This window comes from Chrysemys picta, chromosome 6, assembly GCF_011386835.1.
Source record: "Chrysemys picta bellii isolate R12L10 chromosome 6, ASM1138683v2, whole genome shotgun sequence".
Classification (NCBI taxonomy): Eukaryota; Metazoa; Chordata; order Testudines; family Emydidae; genus Chrysemys; species Chrysemys picta.
The window spans coordinates 72,623,564-72,647,746 of record NC_088796.1 but is presented as its reverse complement, the minus strand read 5'-3'; the positions used below and the strand labels follow the sequence as shown (position 1 = coordinate 72,647,746).

Sequence of the window (24,183 nt, the reverse complement as noted above, 5' to 3'; positions counted from 1 at the left end):
AATATGAGACTTTCCTTCCTACCCCTTTCATTTGTGAATTGTGATGTCTCTTTAGTTACCTTAAATTATAGTCTTGATATCTCCCTTCCCTGTATTCTGCCTTCCCCCTTTCTCTCGCTTTCCACGGCTCCACATTCTCCCAATGCATTTTTTCTCTTTTTTATTCCACTCTACATTCCAGATGGCAGCAAAATAAAACTGACCAGAACTGTGATCCCTGACGCTGCTGTAAACATTGCTTAATAGTTTACTGTTCTAATTCAGCTTCACTTCGTTGCCAGCAAATCACCAAAAGGACAAATGTAACAAACTAAAATTGCAAACATCAAGGCACTGTCTGCCAGAACGTCACAGGTCAGGATTCTAGTCGACTTCACTGCTGCTCATCCAAAATAAAAATGGGAGGCGCTGATAAAAAATTATTGTGTCACATTTGTTCATTTTCTTGTCTGGTGCTGCTTGTTGTGTACTCAGATGAGACCTTTCTATAATTTTAGAAAGAACTGAAGTTTCCTATCATTCTCCCTGCAGAAGAGAGAAAACAGCACAGACTTCAGCATGCTTAATATGCTAGATCTGTACCCAGGATCCAAAGAAGACTTTAAATCTTTTTTTGTTTATTGTAAATCAAGAAGTTTGACAAAATTCTGACTGGGCCCCAATTCAGGAAGTATTTAAGCATATGCCTAATTTTAAATATATGAGTAATCCCACTGAAGTCAGTTGAGCTATTCACATATGTATATATTTAGGCATTTGTTTTAACTACATTGCTGAAAGTGTCCCAAAAAGCTTATTGATTTTCTAAAACTTCTTCTTAAGACTGCTTACTCTATACAACAGTTATACTAAAGAATAATTAACAACCCTCCCCCCAGTACTTACCTGATGCAGAAGCACAATTTAAAAGTACAGGAAGAAACAAAGATAGAACAAATGGAGAAAGATAAACGCTACCAAGGCCTAGATTCTGATAGCCTCACATTGAATGATACCTTATATCGCGAGTAGCCCAACTGACTTCACTTGTGAAATAAGGTACTATTTTGATGGGGGTAGGAATATCAGAATTTGGCCCTTAATGAGCAAAGAAAACAACAAAAAAGGCAAACAAAAAAAACAAACAAAGCACTAAGCAGACAAAGAACATTTGGTGCAACCTGTGCTCCAGAGTCCACTTGCAAGTTATTTAGAAGGGACCCATAGAAAAATAGTTTGGCTAAGCTGCTGGGTTTCTTGTAACCTTGTCAACCTGGGAACGCAATCCCTGTATTCAACCTTATGCAACCTTTGTGCATGGTACACTAAGAGAAGCAACTCAGTATAGCAAAAATAACAGCCAAATAAATAAACATGCTTAATGGTTTTGTGTATGGGGGAAAACATTTCACCTATGTCTATTTTGCAGTGGTGCATTTTTGACTCCTCATATTCATGACTGAATGATGGACACAGAACAGTTCAGCAGGCAATATATCATTCTCTTCTATCCCTGTTGGATATTTTGCAGTAAATACGTGCACATCATCTACTGCAGCCCCAGATACCAAGAATCTCAGTCACAAAGAAAGCCAACGCTAGAAAGAGAAAAGAATTTAGGGTTCAATAATAGCATTTTATATAGGGATTTACAACTCCCCAGAGTAGAGAGTAAAATTTGTGTTTCCTCGGATATTCTGTGCTTATAAATTTCTTTGGATCTTACTATTAGCCTCATCTGTGACCCTGTGCAACTAATTGATACACTGGTGAAAAATCAAGAGTAACTACACTGAAGTCAATGTAAAAGCATTCTGAGATCAGAATTAGGTCCTCGGTTTTCAATCAATCAGTTGTATAGTACTATATGGTGCTGATGGCTTTGTGAAGAGGACCGCTGTCTTCAAGAACCACAATAAATTCAATTGTGAAGGGGAGAGATAGGCCCTGAGGCCCCCTGCTGGAGGCCTTGTGGCTCTGCTGCAACCCACCCCAGAAAAAGGCAGTGGAGAGGGTTTTCCAAACTCCCTATAGCAGTTGCATGGGACACAGCCAATGAGGAAAGAGGCTGCAGGGAGCAGCCAATCAGGGCCCAGCCGTCTTGTATAGAAGGAACTGCAGAGTGAGTTCAGTCTGCTGGCAGAGACCAGGTGAGCAAAAGGTGTTCCTGGCTGGGTGCAGAGGCAAACGGGCTGGATAGATCAGTTGCTGGAAGGGACAGAGGAAGCCCGAGAATAGCTCCTGACTGGCTGCTGGGACTCAACTAAGACAGGCTATGGGGAAGTGGCCCATGGAAACGCAGAACAGCAATTACTAAAGGGACGCAGCGTGAGGCTGCTATATTTAAAAGAAACAGTGGATTGGACCAGATTCCCCTAGTGGCTGGTGGGGGAAGTGTCTACACCCTAAGGAAGGGAATTAGAACTGTGACACCCCAGGGAAGAGGGCTGCACTACTGGGACTGACTCAGCGGGGAGCTGTGGTTAGCGAACTGAGTCCAAGAAGAGTGGCTCAGTAGGAAGGACTCAAGTAGAGGACTCAAGTAGAGGCAAAGAGTCACCAGGGAAGAAGCCCTTGGGGTTCTGCTCAATACCGGAGTTGGAACTTTGCAATCTAGATGGACTGGTTAATGACTGAGTCCAGGGAGGACTACAGAAAGATACACCAACTGACAAGCATAATGGCTGATGGGGCACTGTGAGTGAAGAAAAAATTCCATGCACCCATGCACTCAACCACGGGATGCTCGTGTGATATGAGTGCACCCTGTTACAGCAATACACTCATTTCATTGTAGATATTGTGCAAATTAATCCTGATAGTATCTCCACTGACTTCAGAGGAAACACACCAAACAGAAATCTGTCTCATTAAATTGGATTTGAACTCAAGTCAGAGAGGGGAGAGGATAATCTTTTATGAGTATCCATTAACTTATCTAGTGAAATATATAATATTCCAGATTTTACCCATCTGATTTTATAAATGTTTAATAATAGAAACAAATCTAAATGCTGGATCTTATAAACTGTTCATCTGAATACAAAAGATGTGGATCAGCAGAAAAGTGGAGCATATGAACGTTTAGCTTCAGCCTCCCTTTTGTTTTTCCCACCGTAATTTTTTTTCACTTAAGACTGATGCTTATTCTAGTTCAGAAGCTGATTTGGAAAGAAACAGAATGGAATGAATCTGCCCTCTGGTAATTCTGGTATTGCCGGGCCAACTTGAGTCCAATAAAGAACTCTAACTGCAAAGCAACTTTCAGATCTTTATGTTCTAGGAGTGAAAAACAGTTAAAATAGAATCAAAAATGTTTTTATAGAACAGTATGTACATGTAGCATCAAAATGAACATAGAAGTGTAATTAATTCAAACAACAGAGTAACATCCTTCTTGGCTAAACTGTCAGTCTGGGTTGCAAGTTTGAAGGGCATGTCCATGAGAGCTAGAATAGTTCTTCTAAAATTACTGGTTTATAAACTAATAGACTTGAATAAATGACAATCAAATCCATAAATTAGCTTATTAGGATAAACCCAAACATCTTTTAACATTAGTATTACTCCTGGATGAATGACAAACAAGCTGTGCCATTTCCCCTCTTGGTCCAGGTCGTTCTACTCCATCTTACTACCGGCGTAAGCAGTATAGATTAATGCTCCCATTTGTGTCAGGTTCAGACCGCTGGACAAAGCTGAATGATGGAACATGTACTGATGATGCATGTCACTAATAAAAGTTATTGCAAGAATCAGCCCCATTATTTGACTGAATTCAACATAATTTACAAGACATATGCTTCTGCATTACTTCACCAAGTTCAACACCCACCTTCCACCCCAGAGGAATACTGGCTATAGCTATAGACAGAGTAAAGAGTCAAGTAAGAATGGGAAGAAATTAAGCTACTATTCCTCCTATTAAAGATAAGCATAAATACATTAGAGAACAAACCATAACGAGCTTGGGCTAATCGTACAGTGAGTAACTAGAAACAGCATGGAATCCTTTATTTCCAAAAGCTGTATCCCCTAATCTTGGAGGTTTACCTTATAATGCTTTATAAAAGTATGGATATTAAAATAGGTAACTGACTTTCAGATTCCCTCTGTAAAAGAGCTTGCTCTGTCTGCCCATGAGGCTGAAACTGAACTAGGAGTGTGTGCTTTAATCACATCTGGTGGAGATTTGCAGGCTTCAGATATGCAGCTTTTTAAGTCAACTAGTTAGTGTGGTTTTAAAGGTTTTCTTAACCTTGTATCTAGGGTGGAGATGTACAAGCCGAGCTTGTGAAAGTCTGAAACTTAGTTCTCTTTAGGTACATTTTTAATGCCCTCCTCAGGGCCTTCTGACACTAAACCTATGCCATAGCTTTTCTTTGCTATGTTTAGGTTCTGGACAGAATGATAACATTATGACTTGATCTATAAAAAACAGAATTCACTTTGAGAGTGAACTCTGCAGCAGTTCTTCATACTACACTATCCTGATGAATGCTGAAGAACTGAATTTCAATGGTCACAGCTCTTACTTCTGATATTTTCCTTCATGAAGTTCTAACTTGACTAAAATGAAATATAAGGAATTTTCATCATTTATGTTGTAAATACCACCCAGAGGCCCAGAGCTGGATATGGACTTCATTGAACCAGGCACTGTACAAATGATTCCTGCCCACAAAAATGTAGTTTGAGAAGACAAGTGCCATATGAAAGGTGTAAGGAAACAGATACAATCAAGCAAAAAGAATATACTCTAGAAATTATTTCTGGGAAGTTCTATGGCCTGTGTTACACAGGAGGTCAGACTAGATGATCACAATGGTTCCTTCTGGCCTGGGAATCTATGAAGCATATACAATTTTTATATACACTTGCATTTTTATAATTTTAAATAAATTGCAGCAGGTTTAGAAATTTTACCATTACATTCCTTAGTGTAGATCAGTGGTGGGCAACCTGCAGCCCATCAGGGTCATCTGATTGCGGGCTGCAAAACATTTTGCTGACATCGACTGTCTGCAGGCATGGCCCACCACAGCTCCCATTCCCGCAGCTCCCATTGGCTGAGAACGGAGAACCGCGGTCACTGGGAGCTATCAGAGGCCATGCCTGCGGACGGTCAACATCAGCAAAAATGTCTCGTGGGCCGCAATCAGATTACCCTGATGGGTCGCATGCGGCCCGCGGGCCACAGGTTGCCCACCACTGGTGTAGATCCTATAAGATGGTACTCCAAAAGTTAAGTAAATTGATGGTCCACAGGACTATTGTTACATAGAAAGAATATGTATACATACAGGTTGAAAGGGGAGGATTGTTGCAAAGGTGGTGTAAAACTCAACTTTGCATTCCTTCAAGCATATTGATTCTTTGGGAATGGCCAGTCTTCAAAGGTAGGTTACAGCAGGGCTGCTAAAGGGCCCAAAGAACTGAAAGCTGAGCTGGGCATAAGACATAGCACAAGGTTTTCCTGACTGCCTCCTTTCCTTTAGCCATGCCCCCTCTGGTAAAAGCAGAGTGATGGTGGTGTAGGAGCCTTTACGCAGCCTATATGCCATTGCAGGATCCCACTACACCAGTTGATCCTCCCAAGGCTGGCTACACTTACTTTATAGCAGAATCCATTGAGAGGATGGCACACATCAGCCACACTGCACCCCACAATCTTGCCCAAAGAACATATATGATGGTGAAATGTGGTATAAAGGTTTTTATCAGCATGAGCTTGGGGCGACTGCGTTACCCACAAATAGAAAAGCCCTGAATGACTTATGTTGGTTATCCCAAGCAAATGCCACTCCATATATCCTGAATTCTGTACGTGTGTCTGTACGTGTGTCACAAAGGGTCCACTCACCGTTTTTTACAGCACCTCCTCCTGGCCACTCTGGGGATTAGTTCCTTCCAGGGGCTGAGCCCTCCTCTAGCAGTCTCTCCACCCATCATCCTCTCACCCTGCAGCCCCTCTTGCTCCAGGAGCAGCAGCTTCCTCTTCATGGCGTGGACCTCCAGCCAGGTCACTATGGTCTTCCCCATCCGGAATATTAAAGTCTTTCGGGGAAAACTGCCCAAGGAAGTTCACTTTTCATGGCCTGGTAGGGGAACCTGGGCCTACTCTCTACTCCGAGTTCCAGCTCAGGGGCCCTCTTTTTAGCAGCCAAGGTCTGCACTATCTCATTCCTTGCTGCTTTTCTCTGGAGCCTTTCCTCATTTGCCAGCTCAAGTTCCCTTATCCCAGGGAGTAACTGTAGGGTACTTGCTTCTATACCTCCAAACACACCTTCCTTCTCCCAGGAACGGACTGCAGCCCTCAGCTGCTCTCAGCTCCTGGGCTTTACACAGGCCGCTCCAGTTTCTGTCCAGCTGAGCCTCATCTAATTAATCCTTGCTCCCTGGCTTCTCCTCCTTCAGGTGCAGCCTGGGCAGTTAATTGGCCCCCCTTGCCACTTTAATCCCTTCAGGCCTTGTGGGGGGTGGATACGCCAACAAAACATGCTATATATTTTAAAGGGAAAAAACCCTAATTTAGAAGTGTTCTAGAGTATTTTCTTTTATATAGTGCTTTGTTTTTCCTATGACTGAAAAGCCAGGCTAACTTTGAATGATGATTTCAACTAGCCTCAGTGAGAGAGAATTACTAACAAATTTTGTAAACCTCTGAAAGTAAACTAAAACAGCTTTACTATCCAGGATAATGTTGCAGTTTTAACATCCAATATCTTTCAATCTACCATGGCTAAAACAAATTACTTACACTATTACAATCAGGAGATTCCTGTCTATCAAGATTATTAGACTTTGCTTAGCATTATTGTATATTCCATCACCTTCCAGTCACTCCTTCTGCCAATTCAATAGTATAAGGTTTCTGTTTTTAACCCTGCTGTGTCAACAAATATCTTATGTGCATCACATCATTGTCCGAATATCCCTTTCCTATGAAGCTCTGCCTTTCAGCATTTAAGCTCCCCTTGTTAGGCTAATTGTATCTGACTGAGAAATAGCTCCTTTTATATTGCTATGTTCAATGAAACAGCTATGGATTTCAGTCTCATCTAAGTTCAAATACTGTACCAAAAGTCTTCATGGTAATTTTGTTGCTATTACTCTCATATTGCAGATCTACTCCATTTTTTTTTGTAGAGTCAGAGAAATTAATGGCATTGAAGGAGTAATTTTTACAAGTAGCAAGTGTACTGGGGGGGCTACTGCTGTTGGATTTCATGCTCTACTATAGACATGAATCAGAGTAGCAGCCGTGTTAGTCTGTATCCGCAAAAAGAAGAACAGGAGTACTTGTGGCACCTTAGAGACTAACAAATTTATTAGAGCATAAGCTTTCGTGGACTACAGCCCACTTCTTCGGATGCATCCGAAGAAGTGGGCTGTAGTCCACGAAAGCTTATGCTCTAATAAATTTGTTAGTCTCTAAGGTGCCACAAGTACTCCTGTTCTTCTTTTTATAGACATGAAGCAGTTCATGTGTGTGCAAATGCAAACTGGTTTATTTTGCTAATAGAGACTATCCACTTGGAAACCTGTTGATTTAGGCTCTGTTTTATCTGCTGAACCAGACAGTGAAGTTGTCATTTACTTAAATGGCTCCACGGAACAAAGAGCAAGCATTGCCCAGTGTACTAGTCTCTGTCTGAAAGCAGTAAAGCTAGTGGTGCACTGTTTTATTGCTTTAAGACTGAGAATAGTGCTGCTTGTTCCAATTTGCCTATGTTGTGGCAAAGGCATTTGAAAGGCATTTTGATATATTAATATAGCTACTCAGAGGGCATCCAACTCTAGGAAACATTTTTTTCCTTCTGCTTCTATTCTCTGATAAGGGTTTTTCCTTGATCTGATAAGGGTCCTGAGTGAGTGTCTCATCCATTTGAACTGACATAATGCCTTCACTATGGATCCTGACAGTGTCAGTAGAAAAGATCCCTAAAGAATTTAGTTTTCTGTCCAACCAATTATTTTTCTATTGCCATTTTAGAGATTACCAAGCACTTACTGACATTGGAAGTCTCTTCTTGGTGCTGTCTGCACCTAGTTGTCCACCAGATAACTTTACAGTGTTTGTAAGGGTAAACTCGGCCCAAATAAAAATCTCTATTCCACGGGGAAAAAAACAGTTAAAACTAGAACTAAAGTTGTAAAAACTTGACTTAAAGAGGGCCGGGGGAACCTTAATTGAACATGCTAAATTAAAAAAAAAAAGACCAAAAAATCCCAGAATGAAGAACATCTGAACACAAGGTTATGAAAAACTGAGAGCAGCATCCAAAGTGAATCCAGACCATCCTTCCCATGAGTAAGTTATTTACCTTATAGTAACTGGAGGTTCTTTGAGGTGTGTGGTCCCTGTCTGTATTCCACTGTGGGTGAGCATGCGCTCCATGCACCCAGACTTTGAGAAATTTTGTAAGCAGGACACATTAATTCACACATGCACCCTTGTTCCCCTCATGCCTCAACCTGAGAGTATAAAGGGAGGAGTGGACCAAGTGCCTCTCTAGTTCCTTCTCTATTGTGAATCCAGGAATAAGCTGAAGCAGAAGGGAAGGGTAATGAAATACAGATAGGGACCACGTATCTCAAAGAACCTCCAGTTACTTATAAGGTAAGTAACTAACTCTTCTTCTTCGAGTGCAGGTCCCTAAGTGTATTCCACTGTGGGTAACTGATGAGCAGTACTCAAGTAGGAGGAGGGTGCAAGGCTGAAGGTGGCAGAGCCATCTGAAAGATGGCTATTCCAAAGGATGCGTCACCAGTGGAGTCCTGGACTACAGCATAATGTCTTGTGAACGTGCGGTTGAAACGTCACATAGCTGCTGTGAAAATGTCAAGTAGAGATACTTCCTGAAGTGATGCCATTTATATGGCTTGTGCTCATGTAGAATGAGCCCTTGCCTCATGAATAGGGCCCTACCAAATTCACGGCCATGAAAAATGTGTCACGGACTGTGAAATCTGGCCTCCCCCTGTGAAATGTTGTCTCACGGGGGAGACCAGCATTTCTCAAATTGAGGGTCCTGACCCAAAAGGGAGTTGCAGGATGGTCACAATGTTATTTTAGGTGGGTCGCGGTATTGCCACCCTTACTTCTGCATTGCCTGCGTGGCCGGAGAGCTGGGTGACTGGAGAGCGGCAGCTGTTGGCCAGGCACCCAGCTGTGAAGGCTGCCTGCAGCAGCACAGAAGTACCTTTACTTCTGTGTTGCTGCTTTCAGAGCTGAGCAGCCGGAGAGTGGTGGCTGATGACTGAGGGCTGAGCTCTGAAGGCAGCAGTGCAGAAGGAAGAGTGGCCATACCATGCCATCCTTACTTCTGTGCTGCGGCTGGCAGCAGCTCTGCCTTCAGCAACTGCCACTCTACAGCTGCCCAGCTCTGATGGCAGTGCCGCCACCAGCAACAGCAATACAGAAGTAAGGGTAGAGGTACCGCAACCCCCCCTACAATAACCTTGCAACCCCACACAACTCCTTTTTGGTCAGGACCCCTACAATTACAACACTGTGAAATTTCAGATTTAAATAGCTGAAATCATGACATTTACGACTTTTAAAATCCTTTGGCTGTGAAATTGACCAAAATGGACTGTGAATTTGGTAGGGCCCTACTCCTGAAGGGAGAGATCATGTGACAGCTAGTAGTGGCGTATGATACAACAGAGAGCTTCTGTGAAGATATACCTTGACCTTGGAGTCATTTTGCTATGGCAAGAAACAGTCTAGGTGATTTTTTGATTGTTTTTATCCTTTGTAGGTAAAAGACCAAGGCTCATTATACGTCGAGGGAATAAACTCTTCTCTCTGCCTCAGATGCAGTTTGCTATTCTGAACTGAAGGCTAGGGGATGTGAAGACTTTCCTCCCCAACAAGTCTAGACATTTAGCCTCATTGTCAGAAGGAGTGGCTTTTGGATGTTGTTGTCTAGATCTCTCCATGGCAGCCTGAATGACCAGAGAGTTGGGTATGGGGCGGGTAAAAAGAAATTCCACTTTTTTGGCTGGAACAAAATAGCATTTCTCTGCCCTCTTAGGGATAGGGGCACATATAGCTGGTGTATGCCAGACTTCTCTAGCAGGTTCCAGAATAGCTTAATTAACTGGTAGTGCTATTCGACTGGATCCAGTTGTTTGCAATATATCCACGAATTTATGTTGAGAGTCCTGTACCTCCACTAGGGAGACATATACAGATAGGGGCCACCACTTGAAGAAATGAGACGTCTCCCACACTGACACTTCAGCAGACAAATGCTTCTTGCATGTCTTCAAGCTGAAAAGGGGCTGAAGATAATGATCAGTGACATCTACTTCCTCTTTTTCTTCTCCCTCAGTGAGCGAGATCTTTGGGCTCTCTGCAGCTTCAAGTCCAGGCAGCTTGCAGATCCATTCTTTGATTTCTCTTCAGGCTTCTGTGGTGAAGGAGTGTAGCAGGGTAGTCACCCACTCCAGTCATAAAGGGCTTAAAATAGCCCAGGAGAGGGCTGTGGCTGGAGGCAAGCAGCCCAAGCTGATTGGGGAAGCAGCCTCAGCTGTGGCCATGCCCCAATCAGGGCCCAGCTGGCCCTTATAAGAGGGCAGTGGGCTAGGAGCAGACAGACTCTCTAGCCTGTTGAGAGGGAGGGACCTGGCTGCTGGGAGCATACCAAAGTACCTGAGCTGGAGCAGGGCTGGGGGAAGGCCCGGGGAGCTCTGGTCTGGAAACCCCCAGGCTGCGGCCTAGTGGAAGGCCAAATAGGTACTGGGGTTGCAGGGGGCAGCCCAAAGGGGTAGGCAGAGGCAGCAGGTCCAAACCCAACCTTGCCTGTGATGAGTGGCTTATACTGCAGTCTGCCCCAGTGAACGGGGGCTAGATGGAGACTGGGTAGTAGCCAAAGACTGAGGCGAGTGGGGATAGAAGGTGGGGGTTCCCCGGGGAGGGGAGACCCAGAGACTGAGCGGTGTACTGCCAAGGGACAGCACCTGTTCCGGGAGGGACACAGGGGCCAGGGGAAGCGGGACACTGGCTTGCAGAGGGCGCTCTGATGGCTGGAGAGCTAATTCCCAGAACGTACCAGCAGGAGGCGCCACAGGGGTGAGTCCTGCATGGTTACAAGGAGTCAAATGTCTTTGGCCTGGCACATAGGGTGACCAGACAGCAAGTGTGAAAAATCGGGACAGGGGATGGGGGGTAATAGGAGCCTATATAAGAAAAAGACCCCAAAATCAGGACTGTCCCTATAAAATCGGGACATCTGGTCACCCTACTGGCACACCTCATTAGCTCTAACCCCTCTCTTAAAATAGCCCCCCTATCATTTTGTGCCCCGGTAATAGTTGGCACAAGCTGTGCAGTATCCCTGCAGATACTTCTTGCTGAGACATAAGACCCAAGAGGCTTGTTGGCCCAAAAGACATCGGTCTTGGCAGTACGCAGAGCATTAGATGTCATCCTTCTTCTTTAGTGGCATCCATTGTAATATGAGATGTTGACACAGAAACTGAAAGGAGGGCTATGGATAAAGAAGCTGATCCTTGGGACCTTGAAAAGCCACAAAAACAACTATCAGCTATCTGAAACACTAAGAATAAAAATCAGTTTAATGCTAAAGCTAGGAACCAGTCCGAGAAAAATGCCAAATGTCGACAAAGAGAAATCAAGAAAGAAAAAGTTCCGATTTCACAGCTTTGATGGTGGAAAAAAAAACTATCATGACAGACAGTTAGATGAATGTTCAGATCTGAGAGGGCGCATACTCATTGCTTTTCAAAGCGTAGAGAACTTCTGGGCCAAGGGATGTGCACATTCTAGAAGCTGACTCTCCATGGACAAGATTCAGAGACAAATCAGTGTACCCTGGTTAGCAGATACATTTTTTACAACACAAAGTTGGAGTATTGTGCTACAGGCCTCACAATGCCAAGACTTAGTGAAGGCTATCCTGCATTTTTCTTCCATACCAGAGAAATCTGACAGAGATCAACCATGTTGTAGTTTCCTGAGAAGAAATTTTGTCAGGAAATTTGAAATATTCATGTAAGTAAATATACAACAAAGTAAAGAAATAATACAGAAAAAGAAAAATGGATGTACTAAAGTATATGCTTCAAGTGAGAGTGCTCTAAAATGTAAACTGCTCTCAAAGTGAAAACAGAACTTTCAGTGGGTGACAGAGATGGTTCTAAGCGGTGGTAAGTTTGGCAAATGCCCTGCAGCCACTGTATAAACTAAAGGGCATCAGCAGTGCTCAGGCTGGAAGACAGCTGGAAAGTAGCTGACTACCCAGTCAACTCTTCAGCTCCATCCTTTCTTCCTTCCCCATATAGCTTCTCCTTTCTTTTACTGGCAGCTTGAGAGGAGAGGGTAGAAGGAACAGCTTGCCATGTGGAAGCAGGTGACAGCCCCAATTCACAGCAGATGTGCTTTTTCTGTTTAAAAAAATTAAAGGGACAGACTATTGTGCTCAACAAGCAGTTGGTTATAAATCATGTAAATATTCAGAACTCATACTTTATGTATAATATTTAGGTCATTAATTTATAATTTGTTAGATCCTTCAGCCAGAGGTTAACTCTTTAGATTTCAATTAGTACAAATAAAGTCCTACCTGAGGATGACAAAACACTTGGAAGCAGCAGCACATGAATGTCTATGAGGCTGTAAGAATTCTAGCTATTATAGCCACAGGCGATTTGTTCCTAGTGCAACTTACTTCTCGAAGATGATAAACTACCATGCTGAAACATTCTGTCTCTTGAATGTATGCACTAGCTAATGCACAGTAGAATAAAGCACACTCCACAAGATCTTCATAGAAGTATTTGTATTATAAGCAGCAGGACTGAGCTTCCAGCTGTATGAAGCAAGTTTGTAAAGAGGCAGTAGATTAAGGAAGTCACTTTACTCTGAGTACTGTCCACCAAGAAGCGGGAAGCTAAGACTTATCTATCCTAGATGACAATGTTCTGAGTTAGAGGTGTTCACTGAAAATTCTACAGATCGTAGCTATGTTTCACTGGATCCTTAGCCAAACAAATAGACCACTATATGTAAATCACCACCCAAAGTACTGTATTAATTTAAAGTTTATCCTAATATACAGGGGGTACAGTATACAGTACATAATGTCTGAAAAGAGCATCCCATACATGTCCTCTGTGGTGAGAGTGACTATAATGGGGATTAATTACATTATAATGCGAATAATGATAATGACTTCTTTGCATTTGAAGATCTTTGGATGAAAAACACTATATAAGATCTATGTAGTAGTATTACTGTAAGTTAATGGCAAGTTTAGCCAGTTGACTAGAAAAGTGATGTACTACAACTTGCTGTTTTCTTACTGCTCCAACTGTTTTGCATTCAGATAGTTAACAGGTTAATGTACATGAAGTAAAAAGCTTCAAAACAATGGCAAACAGAGCTCAAGACTCAACATGGTTGAAAGTCTCTGTATTACAAAAGTACAAATAACAGAATATCAAGAGACTAATGGTCCAACATTCAGAGGTGCAGAGCACCCACAAATCCCTGGAGAAAATCAGGCCATTTAAAATGTTAAGTATAACTTTTTTTTTGTTTAAAATATTAAACAATTCTCTGGATAACAAACCCAAGCTTGCATAAGAAAAGATTATTTAGCAGCCTTATATACTACTATCATTAGCTTGGCAGTAGTCTCAGTGTGAATATTCTAGTTCAATTCTGTACATTTATTATAACATGGAATAGTTTGCACCATATAAATCAAGACATTTTGTATCCTTATCATTTGCTGCTGAGGGAAATCATATCAATATTGCATACTCAGCAACTAGAATTTATGTGTATCTTTGTTCTGATCATGAATCATACCTTAGCAGGAAATTAAAATCTACCATGTAATAAGACCAAATTCATGCTTACAAAACATATCAATAAAAATCCTGCTAATGTCTCTTCAAAGGATTTAACTTGACCGTGTTGCATTAATCACCTCTGAAGTATAGAAATGACTCAATTATTTTTCAGTATATGCAGACCTTGTGTTTACTTTTTCAGTTCCACAAGGAAGTCTGGGTCAGCACCACTGGCTATCATAAATTCCTATATTGCTGTGAGATATACATTTTATTCTCTTTATTCAATCCGACATTACACATTAACTATTTCCTTATTATGATAATCTGGATAAATTAAGGGGCGTTTTTAAGCACCAGATTTTCAACATTTGTCTAGACAACTTTGCTCATATTAATCCTTAAAAAGAGGAAGAATGAGTTTATAAAATAGTACCATGTTCCTTGGGGTAACCCCAGACCCATTACTTTTCAGCCAGAAAACTGAGAACTACTGTAAACCAATATGTAAATAAACAGACCACATTCACTGCTGACAAACAAAAAGAAAAAAAAATTCTTAAATGATCAAGGAACCAGCAACAAATTAGTTTCTTAATAGATGTGGTCTTCTAATATCGATGGAGCAGAAATGTTACTATTTTTGTGGATACTTTGACAATGTTCTCACAAGCTAGGAGGTTTCCAAATAAGGTCAGTCTCTTGAACAGGTTTCACTGTATTATTGTGTCCTTGTCTTGTTAGTTTATTTTTTACTTTCCTTTTTCTAGGCCTGCATGTAAGATCAGGCAGGAATGACTCTGAGCAACATAGGTATGAATAATGCATGTGTAGACACCTGACTACATTTAGAAAATAATTTTTCCATGGTTTGTGACCTTTCTTGAGCCCTTCAAAATAAACAAATACTCACTGTAGCAGGGTGCTGGTGCAAAAGCACCTAATTAGCTCCTGCCTAGTCAGCTCCAATCAGGGGAAACAGATTGGGGCTGATGGAAAAGGCCTGATGCTGGTCTGAGGATTGGCAACACCTGCTGGCCTGAGAAGCCAAGGGCTATAAAGGCTGGGAGGCAGCCAGGAGGTGTGGGCAGCCAGGGAGAAGTCAGTCAGGGAGGGAACTGGAGGCCTCCTAGCTGAAGGCTGACTCAGCCTGTAAAAGAGGTTGAATAATCCTGTAAACTTGTAAATAGATAGACACTGTTAGTGGGATAACTAAGTAAATAAAGACATGGGTATTGCACAACCCTGAAGCCTCTCTGAGCCTTACTGGGGCAGCAAGCGGGCCCCAGGAAGAGGGGTGGGTCGTGGACCCTGTTAGACTCACCAAACAGAACCACAGTTTCATTAATATACAGTAAACATTTATGGAATTTTTTGACATCAATTTTCAGTATAATTAGCAGGAAAAGAACAAAAGGCAGCACAATCTTCCAATCTTGTTGAAAACTAATGGAACAGGTGAGTCCAAAGAAGGAAGTAAGCATAACAAAATGTTAAACTTTTTCATTCTGTGAACCTTCACATGAAGAATGGGAAGATTTATCTATGCTTACCTGAAAATAAGGTCCACAGACACCTTACAACGGATACGCCAGCCAGCTTGGAGGCAGAACCAGACATATGTTAGTCACTGACAGCAGGGAAATGCCCCAACTTCTGAAGTTCCCTTCAGTTAAGATAACCTCTACAGACAGGTTGACTCAGATCTACTTTTCTAAATTGTAGTTTGTATTAAGAAAAGAAGCCAATTTCTACTATTACTGAGCATGGTAAATTCCATGGAAAGACAATAAACCCAAATCCTTGCATGTTAATTTCCATCCCTATTCTGGATGATCTATTTTCTCTAGTGTGGGCCAGATCTGCAGATCTTATTACCTGAATAAAGGACATTCACTGAAAATTTAACCTATTCTTCATGCGAAAGTCAACAGATCTGTTATGATGGGAGCAGTTTAGCTCCAGGATGGGCTCATTCTTTAAATGTGGACATCCAAAATGGGATAGATTACATACAATATCTTGTCAGTCTTCCCCTGGTCACTAAGGTGTGGCAAAGACTTCTGTTAAAAGACAGGAAATGGCATTAGCTAAGATTGGATGACCAATATGCAGAATTTGGTGAATCTATGTATTGATGGCCACACGGTCACCCAGCAGATCTCAATACAGGAAACATGACTCCCTGCCTTGAGATAGCCATCAGTTCTAAGGATTGGATTTTGATGCTTAACCCAGGAAGAAATATTTCTTGAATTTATTAGGGAATGAATGTTATGACAGTTGTAAGGCCTACCTGTCTGAATTAAAAGTACAATATGGATTGTGTTAGAGAAAGCTTGCAACTTCAAATAAAGTACTCATCTGATTGGAGATAGTAGCCAGAAGGTCTACTCTAATGGACAGGAAGTGTAATGACACCCCCTGCAGACATTCAATCTGGGTATTACTGTAGGGGGCAGAATAAGATTCCAATGTTGTGCTCCATGACCTATAGGGCTGGATTAAAGTTGATCACACAATATGCACTAGCTTAGGCCATACTTCTACAAAGGTCATAAGGAATCATTTAGTGCTTCCTTTTTCTTGAACATTTATAATACAGACACCTGATCTCTTTGCTTGGAGACTCATACATCCACATTAAGGCCCTCCTGGAGGAACTCAAGGCTATGTTTCACTGGTTTAATATGGCAGTTAAACTGTGGACTTTGCACCAGACAGTAGAATAAACTCTATTTATTCACTTCTTTTGAGGTCCATGAACACAATAATGACTTCATCCAAGTATTCATTTTGAATCTGCTGGGCCCAGATGGAGGATTGGTTTTACAACAGCAGACCTCTTCTGTGAGGTAGAAACATCTGAAGAGCCAACACCAAGTCAGAAAGGCATAAACAGTATCACTGCCACTCTTACATTCCTATCTTTTGAATTGTCCTGTGGAACAGTGGAAAAGGTAGGAAGGCATATAGCGGAGACACTGCCCAACTTTGCAAACCATTATTCACCACCTTACATTCTGGGTCCTGACACACAAAAGCCACAGGACACTTTATTTAACTGTTTCCAGAGGCAAAGACGCACCAAATAACCAAATTGACTTAGGATGAATGAGATATTTTTGGGTGAAGGAGCCACTCTGCTAACTGATTTCTGCCATGTAAGTCTTAGTGTTCATTTCCTCGTTAGTGGGCAGTGCACAGAGATAGGAAACTGTTCCATCTGGAACAGGAGATGTCTCTCTGGGGTAGGGCCAAATCCAGTCATTTTCTTCCCAGTTATTTTGAGAAGCCTCTCAAACACAATTACTGTTATCCATGGAAGGAGCAGAGCTCTGAGACATTAATGAATCACTATGGTCCAGATGGTGGATGCCATGCTCTCTCTTTCTAGTACCCATTCCCTGAGCTGAATTGGGAAGATCCCTTCAAAATAAAATCTGATTCTCGGAATTCATCAGTTGAGGGAGTGAAGAATATACAATTGGAACTAGATCTCTACCAAGGGGTGAGATGCAGAGGGGATACCTGACTATATGTTGTGAACTCTGGATCACTGAAACATTCGTGTATGAGATCAGAGTTTTCAACAGGTTCCAATAAGAATAGGACTTTTGGTTCTGTGACACTTGTTTTGCATTTTCATTTTCTGTTAATATTTTTCTGGGATGAGACCTCGTACCTGGTAGTATTCATCCTCAGTCCAGGCCTATTACTGACTTCCTTGGCACTACAAGTCTGTGTTTATCATGAATCCAAGGTATTCCTGGAACTGTATCAGTCTGTATGTTTGCTTCAGCTTTCTCTGTGTACAGAATCCTGAACAAAAAAAAATGTCTGGGAAGAGATCAGATGGATTTCCTTCTTCTCTAAAGCAATATTATTGTTACCATGATACTAGGAGCACATGCAAGATCAATCATAGTGATCAAAGTAGGGGCAAATGGATGGGATCCTTTTTTTCAAAACATAAGAATGGTGGGTATGGTAAAATGGGAATGCTTTGAAGACAAGCCTCTTTCAGGAACTTATTTAGATGCTTCAGACAGGGCCCTGCTCCATTTGTCCCCAGTTCTCTGAGGCTAGAAATAGGATGGGGAGCAAGCTGTAAAAACTTTGATCTGTTGGGAATGGGAAAAAGCTGTCCTTATCTTTCACAGCTCAATAGGGTACCCCCTATGGATAATGTCATGTAACCTTATTTGATCAAAGTTACAGGTAGCCCTTTTAGTTCCAAATTCAAAGAGACTGGCACCAATATGGGTCTAACTCTAGATAGGGCTAGTTGGATAGCTCTGAGGCAACAAAAGGCAGCTACTGACCCTGCACTTATTCTAGCTAGCACTTGTATGGATGTATTTTCTCCTGATGTATTTCACAGACTGCTTCAGCTTGCCCTATAACCTGTATTCCTTTCTATACAATCTGGCAGAAGCCAGGAATGTAAGTCAACTTTTCTGATGACTGAATAGTCTCGGTTGTCCATAACGTTTCCCACTGTATCACTAAGATAGCTGGGAACTGATTTGTCTGAGCATCGGATTCCAAAGCCCCATATACCTGCATGAACAGATTTGAATACCATTCTTTTATTTCACTCTCTTCCAGGGAGAAGCCGTTAGCCGTATGATTTTCAGACTGAGAAAGACCATACTTGCAATATTGCTCATCCATGTTAGCATTGCTTGTGAAAGCATGCAGGGACACTGAGGATATCAGATAACAATTCATATTGGATTGCGTGTTTATTTTTGTTGGTCTGATGCCACCTGAGAGTTTTCATGTCCAGAAGAGGGCACTGAGACGATGCTTGCCTGAAGCTGCCCGTGAAGAGTGAGAAGGCTACTCTTTCAGGTAAAAATGCCCCCTAGTTAGAAATGCTGAGGTCCTTATTACCAGGCAAAAAATAGTTATGTTTATCTTCGGTAGTGATACGACGTTAAATTTTGACTAGTGCACACTGAGAACTTATTGGCCTTATAGAATGGAGATGGGCAGGAAAGGAAAGTAGAAAAAAAAATGGCAAGCCAAGAGGCTCCTTGCAGCCTGCTGGAGTCAAAACTAATTATGAGACAAATGGAAGTGCTAGCAAACAATGCACTCAGCTGAAGCAGAGACATTAATTTTGTTTTAAGATTCAGTTAGATACAACTAAGCATATTATGTTAGATTAAGACAGGTCAATCTACCCATTTAATTTTGGTGTTTTGTGTCAATCTTGAAGTTCAAAATTTTTGCTTTCTGCCCCATGAAAAACAATATTGATTCAATATGCTTCAAGTGTACAATCTTTTTCTTGTATTGCCTCTGCCCAGTGGGATCACTGCATTGATGGTATCACACTATACTGCAAGTGTGGTGGTATGTTATCAGCAATTAAAATATTCCTTCAGTAGATATGTTTGCCCAAAGACACTGAGACTATTGGTTGTGATCTCTTTGGTGCCCTTTACTCACTCTTTCTTCTGTGTAGGCCGCTGTCCTCAAAACCTTTCCTCTAATCTTACAGCCACTGAAGAGTTCACTTCCCTTGTTTGAAATTTTGGAACTGACAACATCTTTCCCAAAAATAAACTGAGTTGGTGATCTGTTATACAATATATGCCACAAATTAGGCACAAGGGGACCCAAATCCCAGATACTCAAAGTATGTTTTTGGTGATACTTAAAACTCATGTCATCCCCAAACTGAGATCTCAAGAGAACGCCTACCAAATGCTGCACTGGGTGTTAACCAGGCCCACTGGAGGATTTGGACGTGAAAGTGCAAAACCTTGTTCACAGAGTTGCTTAGATGAAAAAAGGCATGATAATATCTTGAATTTCTATTTCTTTTCACCTCCTATTAGCCCAGAGTGGAAGATTCACTTACCTTTCCTGTTATTAAGATAAAGTATTAACAGTGCATGTTTGTTTTCTGCAGTGACAGGCAAGACAAGGACTTCTAGTCCTCTAACAGGATCAAGTGCTCCTGGACTTGAGTTCATCCCGCAATAATGTGAAAATACTGTTAACTTGGATTTTGAGATATTTCACTCTATGAATATCTTTACTTACATTAATAAAAACAGACAATATTAGGAAGGATCAATGAATGGCTTTCAGGAATCTGGTCACATGACTAGTTCAGTGTTCTTGATAATCTATTCTCAGTATTTCATCCTCCCTTTTTATACTCCGTGATTATTATTACTTCTTACCTTTACTACTGCAGTGCCCAGGAGCCCTAAAATCTCAATGTCAAGAGCAAATTTTCAAAGCAGTGACATTATCATCAAGAACAAAAAGAAACCAGAAATGAATATAAATGCAATTAAATCAAATTAAATGACCCAAACTAAGACAACCCACTTTTTTCATTTTTTATTTATTGTATTTATGTATTTTGGCTAATTTGCAATCAACACTATTGGGGGGGGGAGGGAAGGGAGAAATTCAAAAGGATGGAGACAATTCTGTCTATTTTTTGACTACTTCTACTAATGTTACTCCTTAAATTTTATATTTTTCTAATAACTTTGAAACAGATTTTATTCCTATCCCTCACTAGTATGTGAATTGTCATCAGACATGTAATGAATCAAACAGCACAGGTAATAAAGCATAAAAGAACTATAAACCAACAGTATGGTATTACATTTTTTTCTCAAGTAACACTGTTCTTAACAAATTCTGTTGGTTCAAAAACAAGAGAAAGTCAATTAGAAGCTCAGAACTCTTAACAATGATCCCCCTTGGTTAATGTTACTGGTCTAAGAGGAGATAAGCCATATAATTTTACAGGAAGCAACCTATTGAATCCATCAGCGAACACAGCTTGGCAATCTATCTTCAATTCAAAATAATGAGGTGGCAGGAGTGCGATGGAGAAACAAGTCTTCAAAAACATCACGTAAGGGAATCCAGCTGTGCTTGTATAGTCTCCAGCTATTTAAAGCAACAACAACAAAAAAGAATTCATATAAAATGTTGTGTAGAAACATGCAAACAGACAAGAAATAACTGAATCTGCAACTCTGGATATTAAATCTATTCATATGGCAATACAAAATTCCTACTCATGAATATTTGTTTTTACATGAAGCTATTAGAATTCATTGCTGCAGTTTAAATATTCAAATTTTAAAGAAACAGTTGTCTAAGTTCTCCTTTTTTGCATGCACAGCTGTTTTGATGTGAATTTCCAATGCATAATAACAAAGTAAAAAAATAATAAGAGTTTATCTTGACTGGATTAAGAGCCTAGCATTTTGGGCTGAAGACAACACACAAAGACGCTCCTTCCAGATTGCTCCTAACCGTTAGTCCTCAGCTCCTCTTCTAGATTTAACAGCAAGATATATTTAAGAATGACCAACCCACTGTATTTCATTTATTCTAACACTGAATGCAATCACCATTTTGAAAATGCTTTATATGCAAGCTAACAAATTAAACGGTTTAATAAAATTATTTCCATTTTTGTTCTAGTTTCATCAGATTTTATTCATCTAGGCAAATAATTCCTGCTGAGGAGCATAAGGTGTTTACAAAGGAAGTTAAGTGCAAGCATCTCTGTAATACAGGGAAACAGTGATGCAGGAGTATTTAATATGAGATTTATCAGTGTGAAATAGAAGTTATTAAAATATATTAGGAAATGGTAATGGTAAAAGCTAGACCTTGTTATAGAACTCAAACAGCTCCTGATGACTGAATTCCACAAATACTTTCTCCAGGTTCTATGAAGAAAAAATAAAAAGGAGGGAATTAGTGTGTTCAGTGAATTTCTTTTTTTATTTTCTTACTCTTCACTTATAACAGAATGTTAATTTGTCATTGACTTTTGGGTTTAAGTTTAGCTGGAACGTACAATACTTGCATCCGTAACTCTAATTGCATTAATGGATGTGTAAGTTTCTAAAGATCACAATGTCCCTAGTAAATACACATTCCATTTTAGCAAAGAACTTAGGCCTACAATTACCTCTGTTCTTCTGGAAGTGATTCCACAAACCACAATAAAATATATGCTAGGAAGAGAATGATTTCATTATCTATTTTTTTAAGTTGCAGATAAAACAGAAGATTATATTTCACTTTTCTCAGCAGTCCATTTGAGACCTAGTAAATACCATTATGCAGAGACACTGGAGGCAGTGTATTTGATTGAACTTACACATCCATTAATGCAATACACCAGCACAGAGCTAATAGCTCTATCATTAATCTAACAGTTATGATCTTAACATGCTGAGATTGCTATCGTCATTTACGTATAAGCTCAGCCAAAATTAACAACACAACAGCTTCAAAGTAGTGCTTAAACACTAATAAAACCCAAAATAACACAATCGATAGAAACTACTGTGGATAAAACAGATGGTAGATAATAACCCTCTGCACGCATGTGCTTATGTGTGTTGGGGAGGGGGTTAAATAAAAAATTCTATCCTGCTTTACTTGCTTACACAAAACAGGTAGTTTAATGCTTGCCACTGACGTCATTATATTACTGATCTGGCAAATGTGTTCCCACTTCATACAATGTTATTTTGGTGTTTCAAAGAAAAATGGTGGGAGGCTGTGTGAAGAAATACCCAATTTGACTGCACAGAATTAGCTATTTGCATTAACGCTGCATCCACAGGTACCAATCAGGATTAGAGTCCCAATGTGCTAAGGGATGTACAACCATGAAGTAAGAGTAAGAAGTTGCTGCCCTGAAGCGTTTACATCTAGATTTAAACAAAAGGAAAATGCGTGGGTGTGGCAGACAAACAACAATGGGGACAATAAGTTTGCACAGACCAGCTATGGGGGGAGGGTGTGTGCGCGCATTTGAACTTTTTAAAATAAACCAGAGATACTAATGCATCTCAATACATCACTTTAAGTTTCTCCTGATACCACTGTTTACATTGAAGAGAGCCATAATAAAGAGGGAAATATAAAAAGGAGGATAAATGAGTTCATTTGTCTTTCTATGGGCTCTATAGCTTCTTATGTTACTGTTATTTTTCCACATCTATTTTTCTCAGTTTTTCATGTCACTTTCTTATTTTCTTGTCACTGAATCTATAATCATTACTCTATATATTATGTGTCAGTGTTTGACTTTCCAGGACTTATACATGTTCTTCATGATAACAATGGCATTTTCAAAAAAGCCTTCTAAGGCTCTGTATACAAAATGTGTCTACGGTCTTGTCAATACACAAAATTTGCACCAATTTAACAAAATTAGTTTAGAAACCAATCTAGTTAAAATGGTGCCAACTCCTTGTGTGTACTCTCTTAAGTTAGTTTAATAGTATCTTGTAACAGTCTATCTTAAGTTAGTATGGAAATCTTTGCATTTACCAAGGACTATGGGCCAGATTTTGTTCTGAGTTACAATGGTGTCAATCTGGAATTAACCCAATTTACACTGGCCCAATGATGTCACAGAAGTAGCTGGAGAACTGAGTACTCAAGGTAAGTAATGCCTAGTAGTTACTTCTAATATGAGATATTAAAAGCCATAAAATTACTGGGGCCAGCCTGTTGCTCCAATGCCACCTCCTCTTCTCTACAGAGAGGGCTTCTTTCCAAGGATTTCAGGAAGGTTACAAAGACCCAGAAATGGACCAGTAATTTGTATGATAGACAAGTCTTCCCCCTGTGAGAGGGAACAAGGCAATTCTGGGAACGGGGTGGTGAATCAAAAATCAAAGAAACAATGGTTCTTTTTTGCCATGATTCCAGCTGATCCTCTTTCCAGAGAACATAGTACATTGACAGGAAAATAAAAGTGTTTGTAAGAAATTCTATCAGCTAAGAAACCAAGAGAAAGCAAATAAGTGGTTTCTGCAGAAGCAAAAAGAAAAAAAACCCCACACAGTACGAAATGGATCCATCATTCAAGACTTCAGGTTTGGCATTTGCAGTTCCACTGCTTTAAAAAAAAAAAAAGAATGTAACAGAAACTCTGAAAAGTAAAGGAGCAAAGTAAAAGAAAGATATATTACTTACAGTTTATTAGTCATATTAAATAAAGTTTGGGTGAGCTTGTGTAAGTATCAATCAAGATTTGGCATCTTCCACTACTGCTCATAAATAACCAAGTTATGAGCAGTTTCACACACAAAAGTTACACTGAAAATATTTTCTTTATTACTCTTCTTTAAGTACACGTGACTAAAATGTCACAACTGAGACACAAACCAGTGAAAAGAAAACAATTCTGAGCTGAGCTGCAAGTCTGTTTAACTTACCGTAGTTTTGATTTACACTACAAAAACCCAACATGTCTTTGAGAGCTGGTTGGGACCACCTCCTCATTATTATTTAATATTTACATTCTGATAGCATGCAGAAAGCTCAATAAGAATTAGGTTCCACTGTGCTAGG

General features: G+C 40.5%; 1 protein-coding gene across 3 annotated transcripts in view; it reads right to left on the bottom strand.

Annotated features, from left to right (window-relative positions):
• Positions 1–24,183, bottom strand: part of COMMD10 (COMM domain containing 10) — a 231,110-nt gene that overhangs the window by 29,911 nt on the left and 177,016 nt on the right. Inside the window, exons 6-7 of one of the 3 annotated variants that reach the window (XM_005300142.5) lie at positions 21,474–21,533; positions 16,390–20,739 (exon numbers count right to left, since the gene is read on the bottom strand). The exons of 1 other annotated variant lie outside the window; for it this stretch is intronic. In XM_005300142.5, the coding sequence (XP_005300199.1) occupies positions 20,701–20,739; positions 21,474–21,533 (99 nt within the window). In that variant the 3' untranslated portion in view covers positions 16,390–20,700. Of the gene's footprint in view, positions 1–16,389; positions 20,740–21,473; positions 21,534–24,183 lie in introns of those variants that run through there. One more of the 3 variants, XM_042854659.2, reaches the window with a different exon arrangement.